Raw genomic sequence first — 16036 nt, 5'->3', positions numbered from 1 at the left:
TTTTTTTGTTTTTATTTCTTTTGTTTGTTTGTTTTGTTTGCTTCCTGTATGTGTTTCAGCTTTGGAGACTGAAAACTTGGCAAAGTCACTTGCACTCAGAGCCTCATTTTTTACTCCTTGGCTCCGGCGTTCCGCAGTGGCAGGTTTAGCTGTTTAAAAAGCAAGGGTTTACGCTGGGGTGTTCAAAGCTGTGGTCAAACTTCACTCTGCTTAAGATTTTGACCAGGGCTTTTGATAGATACAACACTGAGGTTCAGCTGAATTTGGCAAGCTTGTGGAAGAGCCGAGTGCCACCGCTGCTCTGTGCCATGAGCGCTGCTGGCGCTATGTGCGGCACAGAATGAGTTCAGCTTTCTTTGGGGACAGAAAAGCTGGTTGTGTCGTTGCCTGGTATCAGTCCCTTGAATACCGAACATTTAACATGAGGTATTCTTCTTTCTGATTTTTTTTTCTTTTTTCTTTTAATTAGCCATACTAAGCTAATTGGATGATGACTGTAACGCAGTCTGGGAAATTGTCTCCCTCACTGGGACATGTGCTGAGCGATGTCGTACTCAGCCTTGCAGCTTCACTTATGACTGAAAATATTTCATTTGCTCAGCAAAGTGAAGGAATTGGACTTGGCTGGTTTTGGGCATTAACCTTTGTCTCGGGCACAAAGCTGGAGGCCGCTCAGTATGCAGGCGTGTATTCGAGCTGCATGCAGCTTGGCTGCTTTTCAACGTCTTGTTTCTAGAAGAAGGACAATGCACCCCGCCAAGGACAGCTGTAGGGGCAAAGAGCTTCGCGTGGTCTCAAGGGACATGGTGCTGGTAACAGTCACCAGTCAGGAGCAGGCAACGAGGACGGTGCAACATTCAGCAAGGGCTTCACATTGTCAAGGGGCTGCAAATTGTGAATAATAGTGTTTTTCAACGGAAAAGTCACTGTGAGAGAGTGTATGTGTATATAGATATATATGTACATGCATACACACCCTAGCAGAGACTTGTGGGCTGTTCTGGGGAAGGATCCCTCCACACTTCCACGTCTTTGTACCCTTCTTCAGAGATCATCTGCTGGTCACTGGTAGAGTCAGGATGCCGGGCTGCCTAGACCATTGGTTTAACCTGATTCAGCCTTTTTTATCATGATACAAGCCCAACTAAGAAAGGTGGCAGGCAGGAGGGGACAAACCTGAAGCCGAAGGAGACTTGGGAGGAAAACTCTGAGAAGGTCTCCAATCTGATGCATGGTAGTGATGGGATTACCTCTGAAATCTGCCATTCACTTGGGGTTGGCTTTAGACATGCACAACCTTGCTCGTCTTGTCTTGTTTGCCTGCTGGCAGGTTTGAGAGGTGAGCAGAACCGGAATCCGGCTCTAAGTGCTGCTTTTTTTCATAGGTGGAAACCTTTAGCTCCAAGTGATTTCACACACTTTCAGATCAGGGAGGTAGAGATATCGACCTGATGTCAATTCTGTATAAAGAGCCGATGCTGCAAACAAAGTAATGAGGACACGGATGTGCCTTAGGCACCTGTTGGCCTGGTTAAACACAGCACATAACTGTGGGCGTCTGGTTTGACGTTACCTATACAGCTGGTGGTTCTGGTGGGAAAGTCTGGTTTAATAATTCTTTCTATAGATTTCAGTAGCACTAAATAGACCTATTTCTAAAATGGAAATGGGATGTGGCCTCTGTAAAGCTAATGCTTTGGAAGCTGTGCAGGGAGTTTTAATAGTCCTTTTCTACTTGCCTCTGTAGAAGAAGATAAAGTCATGTATTGTATGCTTGCGTTTTTCAGATGGGACGTTGAAAACTGAACTACTCTTTCTCTGTATGGATGTTAAAGTATCCGTGGTACTCTTGTAGTTCCCAGTGCTAAAGTCTATTTCTATTCAGTGAAGCAATTATGTTCTGGCTTGAGTTTCAACTTATACTGCTTTCATGGCCTGAAGCCTGTAAGGCTGGTCTTTGTCCTCGAGGGTTTGGCACTTTTTCCTTTTCTTCCCTGCTGACTGAAATGTGGGCTGGGTTGGCTTTCAACATCCATGCAGAAGTAGCTGCATTTTGTGATGCTCTTCATATGGTGAACCTGAGCCAACTAATAAACATGCAAGTAACTCCATGCATAATGCCCTGTGCTGCAGTTTTATGATACTTTTTTTTTAAAGTGTCATTGAATCAAACTTTCTACTCCTTTTTTTGTTTGTCCCTGTTTTTAGCATTAAGCAGAGTTCCCGATCCTCTGAAGCAGCTGAAGATGAAAAGGACCAGCGCACAGTGACAGTCAACCCCTCTCACATGAGAAAGGCATTCAAGGTCATGAATGAATTACGGAGGTACACTTTTGACTTAATGGGTGCCCTCTCTGGTGTAGCAGAAATATGCTGATTGGAATAGAAAGGCTTCTAGGAGACAGGAGAAAAAAAAAGTGCCATATTTGTCACAGCTAATGGTTGCGTGTTAGGGTATTAATAAACAAGGAGGAAGAGACAGCTAAAATATAGCCCTTTTGTGGTGGGTTGCTCTTCCCAATCTCAGACCTCTCTATCTTCCCAGCAGAAGGAAGCCAGCTATGGCTCAAAAACATTATCTGAGCAATAGCCTTCATTTATAGATGATAATTCATTTAGTCTTTTCCATTACTTACAGCAAATTCAGCTGTAAACTATGTTCTTAACTGAGCTAATGGTCTGAAAACCAATAATAGAACATTACAGACATTAAGACACCTACGTGTAATTACAGACCAAAGATTATTAATGTACTGTTCTTAGTTTCTTTAACTAACAGCATCGTTCAGTCTAGGCTTAGCACTGCAAAGCAGGGGGTGGAAAAAAAAAAAAGCAGCAACTCAGGAAGAATGTCAGCTCTCTACTTACAAATTTAAAAAATCCTGATATTGGTTAAAAGACAAGACCTTGGTCTCTACACAGCTGTGTGGGTACAGGGAGAATGGAGGCTGAAAAAAATAGCAGCGAGCACAATCTTCAAGACCTGCTGTCATCGCATCAGCAATGTGGTGGCAGTGGTTAAACCAGAGTTGTTTCTTGGTTGTTGTCATCCCACGAGCCAGATAGAAGTTCAGTGAGCATTTCTCCGACTAGTTCATCTGAGTCCTTTACGGTTCAAATAGAGACTTGGAAACCCAATTTTTAAAATAATGCCTATGGAAAGTACATGTGTCATACACATGAATGTGTGTGCTCCCTCGCTATCCAGATGGTATGATGAAAGCAGATAACACCCTTTACTCTTCCTGAATGCTCAAAGTACTCAGAAGATGCTGCAATAGCCACCTCTCTTCTGTGGATTAAGTAGTTTTCCAATTATATGTATTCTCTGGTGTGGAGAAGGATTAGAAATGTCTCCTTCCACAGATGTCTGACAGCGATTCTCAGTTGCATAGGAGCAGAAAATGGAAATATCCTTCACTTGTAACAATTACATGAAGCGGAGTTTTTTTTTTTAATTGGCATCCCTCTAGTCCTTTCTTTGTACTGAAAGCAAAGGATCTGAAAATAGAGATTTGTGCAGCTATATTCAGAAATCTATTGTGCTACTATTATCCCTTCGTTAATTGAAGCATAGTGGGAAATAGCTGGAGATGGACAATGTTTCTTAGTGCCTGTAGCTAGCTAGATATTGTGCAATACCAGAGTGATAAAACATAGAAGACTGAAAGCTGCCCTTAAGCACCTGTTTGATGTTTTCTTCTTCTGGGCACTCCTTTTTGTCAGCTCCTGCTGCTGTTCTGGAATATACAGTTCTCACATCTATTGTATGTGCATCGAGCTTTCGATCCTTTAAGCTGTCAACAATCAGTGTTAATAGCTGCCTTGAATAATAGTGCCTCCATTCAAATGCATCCACAAACTTCATACAGAGGGTCTAGAAAAACCTTGCTAAGCCTCTAGCCTATTTGCTATATGTTGCTCACTTGAAATTTTTAGTTTTCACATGTAGATGAAATGAAATTCATGAGTGGTACTTTAGATAACTGTAGTCCAAAGAGGAATTGAACAGGCCACCTTTTACATAAGTGGAAGGCTCCATTAAAAGACTGTTAATGAGCTCCCCTTGTTGCCATCACCCTTCCAAACTGGGGTGAACGTAAAGCACAGACTACCAGTTCCTATGTACTGGAGAATCCTGTTTTCCAGCTATAACCTTCCATTTCACAAATAGTTTTGTTCATGTGTTACAATATATGGAGGAGAAGAGGAGACATACCTAGCCCATTAGAAGCTCTCTGTGTGTTTATTTGATACACAGTTTCCTAAAGACGAAGTGCGGCGTGGTGATAAGCGCTTCTGAAGAGAAGGCGACATCTAGATTTACAGATGCTGATCCTTTTTCAGGCTTGACATTTGCAAAGAACACCCTTATTTTACATTTGTATGCTCAAACATCTTAAACCAACTTATTGGGAGGCTGAGCACTTCTAGCTGTCTGCATCTCCGAAGCCCTGTGCAAACATTAACTAATGAATCCTCAAAGGACGTATGTGGGGCTGGTAGAAAAGGTCACTAGTTAATGAAGTGACTTTTCCAAAGCTGTACAATGAGTCAGTGGGGGAGCTCAGAAGTTTTTTTTGTTTCTGTTTAAACCCCGTGCTTTATCCCAGTGACTCTTAATCCCAGACTAATTCATGTGGTAAACAGAGTCCTCGGGCCCACAGATAAACTCTAGTGATTGACATCTCAGCCAGCCAGGGCTGGTCAGCCCTGGGAGATGTTTTGGTGGTCACGTTCTGTACAGCCAAACATGGAAGAAAGTACAGAAATGACTTAATTTTTCAACTCTGCCTTTCCCCTGTGGAAAGATGAAAGCGCTGCTAGTGTTCCCTTGCACAGCTATTTCTTGTCTTATAGATCTACAAGAGCTTGGCTCCAGGGAGTTCCCAAACTCTTTAAGATCTTTCGTGCCTTCTCCAAGCCTTATTGTTTGAGAGGTGGAAGGAGCCCCTTACTCGTCCGTTCTTTGGGCAGCGTGTATGCCTAGTTTGGCTTCCAGATTTTTTTTCTGGGAAAAGCAGAACCACAGGCAGGGCTGCAGCATCAGGAGGATTCAGGCTTTGCTTTGTAGGCAAATGCTGATAGGAGCTGGTAGCTGAAGGGTCAGAGGACCTTCCGCTGGGGTTTGGCAGAATCTCAGGTGCCTTGGCTGCAATGGTGGGTCTTCTGCTTACTTTTTAAGGCTATACCCATGTAGCATATTGCCTGACCAGGAATTCTGAAATGATCTTTGTCTCTTTTGGTGTTTTTCCAGCAAGCGGCTCCTCTGTGATGTGGTGATTGTGGCCGAAACTGTGGAGATGGAAGCCCACCGCGTGGTCCTTGCAGCCTGCAGCCCTTATTTTTGTGCGATGTTTACAGGTACTCTTCTCAACACCAGACACTGCGTTCGAGTTGAACGGGCCATTGCAGATCCAGAGGCTCCTGGCTGTGTCTCTGGCAGGAGCTGCAGCACAGGCAGTTGTGGTGGCCTGTGGGGAAAGGATTTCCTTGAGGGAAGTAGGGTTAGGTCTGCAGTTTGCTACACTTGATGGATGATGCTGGTCATCCTTGGCTAATTCCTTGAGGCACAGTATATGGGAACGGGGTGGTTGTATGGGTTTGGGATCAGAGGGTAGCATGAGAGTCACAGGAAGGTTACTGTGAGGTTTGGCTCACTGCTTTTCGGGTTGGCTTCCCCCCCCGCCCCTAAGACCTTGGGTCATGAAAACACATCATTAACATCAAGCACGTGTGCAGTGCCCTAAATGTTCATGGTGCACATCAAAGAAGTTGCTGGCACAAGAATTGTAGTTTCAAGGCTCAGCCCTGCTGATGCTGATTTGCAGTCACGGATGTTTAATCTCCCGTGGCACTCTTTGCTGCTGCCTGAAATAACACCGTTGTTTTCTCGATCCCAGTGTGTTTTAGCAGCCCTACTTTTTTGCAGGGTGCATTGCTGCAGTCCGGTATATTTTAGTAGTGGCAGATGCAACCTTACTGTGAAGGGAAGAAAAGGACAAAATTTTTGCTCTGATCACTATAGCATGGGCCCTTCGGAGACTGTGCCCAGGCGGGGCAGTAAAAAAAGCCATGCCAATCCCAGGGCAGGGGAGTGACCAATTTATTTAAGTCTTTCCAGTAAAATTAGTCTGGTCAGGAGCTGCTTAGGTTCCTTTCCTTTTCCTTGCCCTCCTTTCCAGGATAGGAACTGACTTAACCAAATACAAAGAAAATGATTGTGCTCCAGGGAATGGTTGTTACCGTCCCTCAGCTTCAACATAAATGAAGTTTGGGGGTTTTGCCTCTGTTTCATGTTTCTTTGCCTAGGAATTGCTTCTTCCTTTTAAAAGCCTTGGGATTAGACTTTGTTTTATTTGCTTTACTGGAAGCAGAACACAGCATTTCTCAGGAAAAAGCTTGTCATTTGGGAAGCTTTTTTCCTCTCTTCTGTAATGAAGGGGTGAAAAAACCACAGGTCTAAACAGATGTCTGAATGTGATACGGGATAGGAGGTTCGCCATGGTGGCTTTATCAGTGTGGAGAGCACTTGTGTTTCCCAGGGCACCGGCACTGCAGGGTGGAAGTGGGTATTGGCTGTGGTGGCGAGGCAGAGAGCAAACCCTGTCCGGAGGCAACCGTTTGTGCAAGGCGGCTTATGGAGGATTTGAGGGTGCTTGTGATGCTCCTTCCTGACGAGAAGTTGAAAAAAGAAAAATTATTGGAAAAACCCTCTGCTCCTTAGAGGTCACCTGAGTGGGAAGGTGGTGGCGTGAGGCTGCTCATGTTTCCATGCAGGAATTCTCCTGGCCTTGTAATCCCTCATGCTGTGAGTTAAACAGTAATCAGCTAACCGCCGTCATGTGGCTGGCTCGGCGGCTCCCCTCGGCTGGGTGACAGCCTCGGCGGCCACCCGTCCCCTCCCCCTGACACGTCCTCGGGGACAGCAGGTCAGGCAAAGACCCGTTCTTCCTTTGCTGTCGGTCCAGCTGGTCCCAAATTTCTAAGGTCTAGATCTCCCTCTTGCAAAGATCGAATGCGTGATCTCCTTCCAGCTGTGTGGTGGCTCACTCTCTGGGGGATGATGTTTTGAAATCACAGCTTGAACATTAGTTGGTTGTTGTGGCTTTTTTTTTTTTGCATTGCACACCAGCGATGCAACCCGAAGGCTCGGGGGCAGCCGCAGCACGTGGGTGTTTGCAGGATTGGGCAGGAGCTGCTTGTGTGTGCTGAGTCCCTGCCAGAGGAGCTGCTTTCTGGGAGTGCGGGGAGCTGGAGGGGACCCCGGCAGTGCTGGTGGCCAGGTGGTAGTGAATGCTTGGTGTGAAGCTGTGAGCAGTGGGAACCTACCTGAGAGCCGCAGCTCATCCACCTTCTCCTGGTGCTTGCTCTGCGGGCACCATCCTGGTGGATTGGGCCTGAATTTGGACTCACGAGTGACCTTGTAATGATATTGGGATCTTTCCTAAGCCATCTAGTGTCCTCTGGTTAAGCACTTCTCTTTGAAATAGCCTTGGGAAGTCCAAAAATAAACAGGCACATCTTCTGTTTGTGTCTTCCACTGCTGAAGGAGAGACAGGACCCAGCACTTCCTAACTGAGTGTCGCTCCCTTCCTGGTTTCTTGGAGCGTTTCAGATGGTGGCTGGTCCTCACTGGCACCGTTCTGTGGGGATGATCAGTGACAGTAATTTCCATCAGGAAAACGCAATTGTTTCAGAAAGGATAAAGGATACTTCAGTGATGCCGCTGGGACTGCTCCTGTGAGATACCTGGGGGAATTTCACAGGTGCTGAAGGAGGAAGCAGCAATGCAGAAACCTCCCCTGCAGCCCCGTGCGCTGTGGTTTTCTTATCCGATGCACTCGTGTATTCTCCTTCAGCACATCTCTGACGCAGGAAACAACAGAAGCTGTAGCTGTGCTCTGGGAAGCCTCTCTGGAGCACAGTACATAGGAGACAGGGCGAGCTGCTGTGCTGGGTAAACAAGGCACCTCAAGCTGCTGCAGTTTAGCCTGTAGTTTGTCTTGTGACAAAGCAACAGAGCAGAGGGGAATGGAGAAAGCACTGCTGGGCACTGCGCATGATGCATGAAGAGCTTGCCTTCGTGAGGGGCTGGTGTCTGCAAAGTCTACCCTAAAGAGGCTCTGCTTGGAGCTGCTCTGCTTGTTTTACCTGCTTTTGCTCCCCCCTACCCTGTCCCTCAGGTCTGCCTGACCGCAGCGGTGTGGGACGGGGTCTGTGCGGCGCCTCGTGCAGAGCAGCCTTGCACCAGCTGGCTTCTTTCTCAGCACAGCCCTTATGTATGAGAGGTGATGCTAGTGCTTAGAATTCTGTCGTTCAGGTATCAATAAAATGATACTTGTGAAAGACATCTTAGGGGGTGGATTTTGTGACCTTTAAGGCTTTTTTTTTTTTTTCCCTGAAGGGATGTGGGATGAGATGCCTTAATTGACCCATCATTCAGCTGCCTGCAGATGTGCTTTAGAGACGGCTTTTGCCTTGGGTCTGTGCTTGGAGGAGGGGGCAGCTTGTTGCCCACTCCTGTTCTGCACCAGCCCCTGCCTTGGCTGACTTGTCGTGTCTTCGGGTTCTTCCTCGCTCCAGAGTGAGAATGCATCTGGTGCAGCATCCTCTGGCAAGTTGTGGGCGCTTGATTGCGCCAGCCTGGCTGGAGGGGTCGGGTCCCATCCGACCGTGGGACACAGCACACGAGACTCCCCTTTTGTTATTGTGCGCTGGGCTGTCACCAGAGCAGAGGCAGCGGAGGCTGTTAGTGTGCAGGGCTGGCAGCTTGCTGGTGGGTGTGGGAGCCCACACAGCCTTTATTTTTGTTGTGGCGTTCATGTGACACAGCCAAAGACAGATGATGTTATCGGATCGGTCCCTCCAAGCTATTTCTGCATCCATCTCCAGGTGCATGTGTCTGAGCCTCCCCTCTGCCCCGCAGGGCTCCGGCTGCTCCGTTTGCCCCTTGCTGTGCAGGTGGGGTTTGCTCCTTACAGACACCTCCAGCTCCAGGCAGGCTGATGGACACTGGCTTGTTCTCAGACGCCCCCTCTCATCTCTGGAGATGTTTGGTTTTTTGGGGGGGAGAAAGTGTGTGAAGGAGATGACATTTATTTTGTCAATTAAAAAGTCCTACCTCCTTTGAAGGCCTCCCAAATGTAGGTCATTTATCCCTTTGTACTTGTATATTTGTATTCATGAGCTTCTCTGAATAAAAATTTATTATATAATTTTAAAAATTGAAGTTGGGGCAAATACTATTTCAGTCTACGTTTCCCTTGGGACATTGTCACCTCTTCTAATACGGTTTGACCCCACTCCTGTTATTTACCTCCTTATTGGCATAAGCGAAGTTCACAAAGTTCGGTTTCCAGGATCCAGATTTTACTCAAACTTGGACCCCCTTTAGCATCTGGCTCTCTGCTGTGCACTTCTTGTGCCCGGCCACGTCTTGCCGCACGCTGTACAGCGATGTAGGCTGTAATTGCTTCTCGCATAGGCTGCAGGAACTGTTTTTCCTCTTGATCCCACAGCAGTACTGAGTCACCAGATTTCTTAACGTAGTGATTGTTCATGCCCAGGCTTAAGAATTGACATTTCTTCATGCTCTCCTTTGTTTAGCTTTTTTTCACTTACAGTTTTCTTTCCGCTTGGGAGTTTGTTCTTTCTTTCCTGTGGTTCCTCAAGATCGTAGTGACTAAAACCTGGGTGAGGTCACTGTGTGCGCAGATGCTGGAAGGGGCCTGGGGAGTCCTTTCTCCTCCTCCCCACAGCATGCTTTTGTTCCTGTGACGTGCTCCTGTTACGCACAGGGTATGCGCACGTGGTGCCTGCACAGTGTTGCCTCTAACAGCCGTGGGGAAGGTGTGCATAAAGCACTGGTTCGTGTATAGGCTCTTACACAGATGTGGTTTTTGCTTGTATATCCATAGGGGAAATTATTGCTCTAGTTCTGTGTGTTTGGTATTTTTTGTTTTCGTTTATTTTTATATTTTGTATTTGGAGAAAGGATACAGTTTGCATCCGAATGTTGCCTTGTCTCTGGGGTGCAAGGTTGGGAAGGAGAGAGATGAGAAATATATCTTTTTGCACAGTGCTTTGTGTAAGGTGTAACCATGTGGACAGGTTAGAGCAGAGTAATTTAGGAAAGAAGCCAGCAGCGCCCTGGATGTAACTGCTAGCATGTCCACTTGTTTCCCTCAGCAGGTTTCAGGTTCTTCCTAAAGAAAGAGGGTAATGCTTTTCTGCCTTGCTTTTATTGTAGGGTGTACCATGAAGCACCCTAACTTAGCGGTTGCAACTTGCTCATCTACCTGTGTGTGTGTATATATATATAAAATGAAAAAAAAAAAAAAGCCCTCCTGAGACTTGTCCACAGTCTCTTCAAGTCTGTCCCTGTGATGAGACATGGTTGAGGGTTGTACTGTTTTTTTTAGCTCCTATATGTGTTTGAATGCGAGTGAACCTTGGCAGGTTCTTTTCTGGCAAGAAGTAGAGCTTGTTGCATTTACTGGCTTCTTTTATTTTACACTAGTGTCTCCAAATGTTGAGGTGTTTTTTAGGGGGCATCAAGAGGCTTCTGAGAATCTTGCTGGTTGTCCTTCGATGGTCAGGGATAGTGCCAGGGCAGTCTTTTAGTCGGATACCAGGAGGATGTGCTAGATGTATGGGGAGTGTCCTGCAAAGCAAACTCTAACTGTCCTTTTGAAATGAATTTCAGGAGACATGTCTGAAAGTAAAGCCAAGAAGATTGAGATAAAAGACGTTGATGGGCAGACCCTGAGGAAGCTGATTGATTACATCTACACTGCCGAGATCGAGGTCACGGAAGAGAATGTGCAGGTAGGTCTGGTTCAGTGGATCCTGAGGAGACCCAAGTAAAAAGCTTGAAACTCAAAGGCTCAGGTCCTTCAGGGGCGAGTGATCTCTTCAGGCTGCAGAAAGTAAAAGGTTGAGCTTGAAAAGAGCTACTTCCAGCCTCTGTTCAGTCTTCAGGCACTTTGCTGCTTTCCCCGTGCTTAAGTCGTGTTGCATTTAGCTTTTGTGTCGAGCTCTTATAACGAGAGTAGGCATTTGCCTTCCAAGAAGCTGTGCTGACTTGTGGGTCAGTCTGTCGAAGGTCAGAATAGACTCAAACAAGCAGTGAGTCAAATGCTGTTTTAAGGTCATGGCTGAGGAATCTGGCTGTTAGTTTTTAAATTCTTCTGGGTAGTTTGAGTTGTTTGGCAGAGCTTTGAGTGGAATATGTTGCTCAAATGAGGGCATTCTTCCCTTTTTTTTGTGTGTGTGTGCGCGCGCTCTGTCTTGAAGAGTACTTTGTGGTAAATATTTGTCTAGAAGTGGAAAGAGTAATTGAAAGGCAGCCTACAGATAAAACGGGATGCTCAGGAAGAGAGCGTTTCGCTGTCACATGGCTGGAGCTGCTGATAAAGCTTTTTCTTTGACTCTACTTGTATTTGTGGTAAGAAAATGGCTGTGCACTTAGCCACTGATTTCTGGAAGGGATGCTGGGAGCTCGTGTGTGGATGTGCTTTTTCAGTTGGTCTCCGTTTTTGTTTGCAAGTGGCAGTTTGAGTTTATCTTCCTCTGTGACTTGAATGCTAGGCAGGGTTACAAGTCTGGGTCTGTGATGCGAGAGAGAGAGAGGGGCAATGCTGCTGCGTGCTTTATGTTGACTTGATGAAGATGGCAAAATTAGACTAGTTCGGCTTGAAATGTTCTTGCTGTGGGTGCGACATGCTTTTGTGCTCCAGTCCCTTGGGGAGGGCGCAGGTTCTCGCTGTCCTGTAGCATGTCGCTCTTCCTGCAGGAACCGGGACAAAACCCTGAGCTATGTCTGCTTTTTTGCCATCCTTCATGATCAAAGTCTGTGGGTGCCTTTTCTTGCTCCTTCTGCCCCACAGTTTAACAAACGTGACTTTCTGGCATGCTCTCAACCTGGCAGTTGTCACATCGGTAGAAGTGTTGCCCTGGTTGCCCTACACTGAGGCTGTGCAAGCCAGGCTGCTGGGGACCAGCAGTGAGGAGACCTTTGAGGTGCTGCTACAGCAAAGAAGCTGAGGCTCAAAGCCAGCTGTGGGTCGCTTGGACTAGCTGTCTGCTGTGCAGCCTGTGCTTAATGAACAGTCTACAGTCAAGGAGATAAGGAGCTGAGATACAACATTACTTCAGGAATACGTAGTGGGGAGGGTAGAGTTCCCTTGGACCTCTGGGATCTTCCATTGCTGGAGAAAAAACACTTATGCACGTTTAGGCTGGTCCCTCTTCCTGTGGGAAATGTGAAGACTATATCCACGTGCTTTCTGAAACGTGTGCTTTCCTTCCATGCTGCTGGGCGTTAGGTGGCCCAGAAGCACCCACTTGGCGCGTGGGACGTGCTGAGCTCGGGATACCATCTGGCGTGCTGGTGCCAGTCAGTCTGCCCTGAATGAAGCTTGCTTGAAGTGACTACACGTGCTCTGGCTGTGTTCCCATGAGAGTGTTTCAGTGCTCGAGTGCAGCTGCACCTGGGTATAAGCAGCGTTGCAGGCGCTGGAGAGCCAGCTCAGTCCCACTCTGCGTTGGCAACGCAGACCTGCCCAGAAGGTCTATGAAGAAGTCCAGATGTTACCTTTTCTGAGCAACTGGAGAGCTATCTTTTTTAGTAAAAACCAAAGCCTGCCTTCTGATGGCCTAGAGATTACGAAGAGTTAAAGAGCCCTCCATCTATATTTTGGCTCCCATCTTTCAGTAAGATAAAAAAAATGTAAGTTTGGTGAATACTAAGGTTTGGGCATAGTGTTTTTTTCCCTGATCTAATAAAGCAAGTTCTTTTACTACAGGATTTATTTAAATAACCACTCTGTGAGTAACTGTTTAGGCTGGAGATAAATTAATTCAGGGGAGCTAAGAAATGAAGCTGATTTAAAACAAGATTAACTGACCAGTTTAAATTTTCTTATGTGTTAGATATCCATGTTGAAAATATTTTATGGAATTTATTATCGTTTTGTGATGAAACCAATAGAAAGTTTAAAGAGAAATTTCCATCTTGTCTCTGGGTGTTTTACCCCTGAGCAGAATGCCATAAATAGGCTAATATTCACCTGCAGCCACAGGAAGAAAAGTTTACAGGAAAGAATATTCAGTGATTCCTTGGAAAGGTTCACATCAGTGAAGGCAAACAGCAACAAAACATTAAGCTCCTTGCAGTCTCTGGTTTGGATTGGCAATGTTGATCTTAGGAAGAAGTGAGAGGTTTGGTCCCTTCCATTGTCATGCCCTCCTGCTGCCTAGCTCTGTGTCAGCCAGCTGGAAGGATGCTGCCTCCGTAGTGCTGCTCTGCAACGTTCCTTCCCTGTCTTGCTTTGAGCATGGTGAGACCTTTTCTTTTCCCAGCAGGTATCTCCTGCAGTCTCCTGTTGCTGTGCCATGAACTCTAATTTTCTAGCAGGGTGAGGGTGCAGTTTAAAGGGATTTTGTGCGGTTCGACATGCAGTTTTTCAGACTTCCTCAGCAGCTGGAAGAAGTGTTTTCTGGGTGTAGGTGACAGGTAATTTCACTGTGGAAAATACAAGAGAAGATGATTGCTAAATGGCATTAACTGAACAGATGCAGCCAAGCTACCAAAACATGTGAATAAATGAAAAGGCAAGTTCTTGTCAGTGAGCAAAATAAAATGAGAGCAGAACTGAAATGAGAAAAAGATGAGCAGCAAAGGTAACATGGGAGTGCAGGAGTGAGTGCTCCCAAGTGCGCTCACGTGCTGACCGGTGCCCAGCACTTCACAGCAACAAGCCTTTTTACAGTCTTTTCGTTGTTTCTTTTCTAATGGAAACCTGTGTCTTTTTGCTTTTATAGACCTGCTGTGGTGTTCAGGAAGTGAGGCTCTGTTTTTCTAAGCATCTATTTTTGTAGCTGATTGTCATTTCATTGCACAAAGTGTTGTTTGTTTTTTTTTTTTTAAAGTAAGGAAGGATGTGTGTACAAGGGGTCGAGTCTGTACAGTCAGCTCCAGTCATCATCTATGTAGTGAATTACTGGGGAGTTCATGCAATTTCTCCTCAACAGTATATCCCAAGTGTGCGGGTGAAGGGGAATTTCAGTCCACCCTAGCTCCATGAGGGAGAGCACTGAGCCCATGTGGTAGCAGATACCCACAAGACAGTTAGATGAGAGTATATGGATGAGAATTGCCCCAACAAATGCGATCTTGCTTTATGCATTGGAACCTCATTTTTAGAGTGAGATTTCAAGGCGATATAGATGCAGGAGTAGGAAGGCTCAGGGATGATGGATGACAGGCTTCTGTGCCAAGCAGTGTTTTGCTTCTGAACACACACTTGGGATTTAACCTCCCACTTGTTTGGAAGGCACGGAGCAGGGGAAGAACTTCTGTCTTCGTTGCAGTCACGTTATAGTCTCAGGAAAATTCATCCTGGGCTTTCTGTCCCTGCTGCCTTCTGTTGTTCTTCTTTTGTTGCACCCCACATCAAGGTTGGTTGTAAAGACTCATATGCATGACAAAAAGATCTCATGCATTTGAGGGTGGAGCTTGATAAATTTATTTGGAATAAACTTTGTGCCATGCAGTTTCTGTAAGTGAGGAAAACTAAAGTGAGTGGCTTGGGGAAGGTCACAGATGCTCATGTGCAGCTGGCTGGCTTCAATGGAAACCATATGCATGCGTCAAACAGAGCGCAGGGTCTGCTGCTGCCTGCCTGTATGGAGTAGCTGGCTGTTTTAACATATCAGTTCCTTGAATTTTTCAGTTAGGTCCTGATTTTGCAGCTGAACTGGCTGCATTGCAGCTTGCTTTCCAACACTCATTTCAAACCTGCCAGCTTGGTGAAGAGTGATAGGAGCAAAGTCCAGCGATGGAGAAGAAGCTCAGCATGACACCCTTGAGCAGAGCTGAATAAAGAGGAGGTTGGGGAGGAGGCCTCTTGTTCTCCTAGGTGGTCCTGTGAAGACACTTGGACCTCTGGATGTAGGCAGTGAATAAGTCCCTCTTCAGCATGTGGCACCCATCCTTACTGGTGGCACTTAATTACTTGCAGGCAGCTTGAGAATTACCCTCCCAATTAAGAAAGTCATTACCATTAGGGTTGTAATGATTCCCTGAGAAAAGTCCTGATTAACCTGATTTCACAATTAAATACTTACGAATGAGGTGCAGCATACCACGTGTGTGATGTCCTTGTATACTACCACAGTTCGAGATATGTCTCATATAGAAAGAACAAAATCTGAAGTCAGCTGTCTGGAGGAAATAGATATTGAAACTGTCAGCTTTGCAGACATAATAATTATAATAAAAAATGGCTTGAGAAAGGAGGAAAAAAGCTTTGCTAGAAGTTGTAGCACTTCCTTTTCAGAAGTGTGTTTCTGCACCTCAGCTTTCCCTAGGGACAGGAGTTCACAACAAGGAAGGAGAGTATCTGTGGCAGATGCAGTTTTGATGATAAAGGGGTGATAAGTGGGTCAGTTCATCTCCCTTCCCCCTCTTCATTCCAAAAGCTGCAACTATGGTAGGTGCAAGCCCAGGGTGAGGCAGAGAGCCTTTCAGCTCAGCTTTAGGAGATGCAATAATTCAGGGCTATCTTCCTCCCTGGAGCAAAAGCCACTTGCCATGGATCACCCCCCTGGGCTGCTGGGGAGTCCTAGTCAACAGCAGGGCTGACTTCTCTGGGGTGTTACAGCTGTTGGGATGGGGGCCCATCCTACGCCTACGAAAAGTCTTTCAGATTGGGTTGGCCTAACAGAAAGGTGAGGAGAAACTTGTGGATGTGGCACCAGGGGACTATGCTGTGTCTGATGGATGTGTCTCTGCATTTTTATCCCACTGCTTACCAAGGGACGGTCTGTCCGCTCTGTGCAGTGAAGTTGGAGAAGGTATATCAGGAGGGAAATTGCCAGCTGCTCCCCTGTTTTGTCTCTCACCTCTATAATCCATTCTCCTTCTCACGCCTGCTCCTGGAGAGGTTTTGTGGCTCTCTGATCCTGCTGCACATGCCTCTGCCTTGGCTATTTCACCCCAGGTGGAGCATTTAAGTAGAAGCACCATTGT

General features: G+C 46.2%; 1 protein-coding gene across 5 annotated transcripts in view; it reads left to right on the top strand.

Moving 5' to 3' along the window:
* The window catches only part of KLHL3 (kelch like family member 3), a 51201-nt gene that overhangs the window by 10062 nt on the left and 25103 nt on the right, over positions 1 to 16036 (top strand). For all 5 annotated transcript variants that reach the window (XM_054841203.1, XM_054841206.1, XM_054841205.1 and 2 more), the window contains exons 2-4: positions 2209 to 2325; positions 5258 to 5364; positions 10709 to 10830. In XM_054841203.1, coding sequence (XP_054697178.1) covers positions 2288 to 2325; positions 5258 to 5364; positions 10709 to 10830 — 267 coding nt within the window. In that variant the 5' untranslated portion in view covers positions 2209 to 2287. The remainder of the gene's footprint in view (positions 1 to 2208; positions 2326 to 5257; positions 5365 to 10708; positions 10831 to 16036) is intronic.

The sequence above is a fragment of the Grus americana genome, chromosome 14, assembly GCF_028858705.1.
Source record: "Grus americana isolate bGruAme1 chromosome 14, bGruAme1.mat, whole genome shotgun sequence".
In the NCBI taxonomy this organism is placed as follows: Eukaryota; Metazoa; Chordata; class Aves; order Gruiformes; family Gruidae; genus Grus; species Grus americana.
The sequence above is the reverse complement of the archived record's forward strand: the minus strand, read 5'-3'. Positions and strand labels throughout refer to the sequence as shown.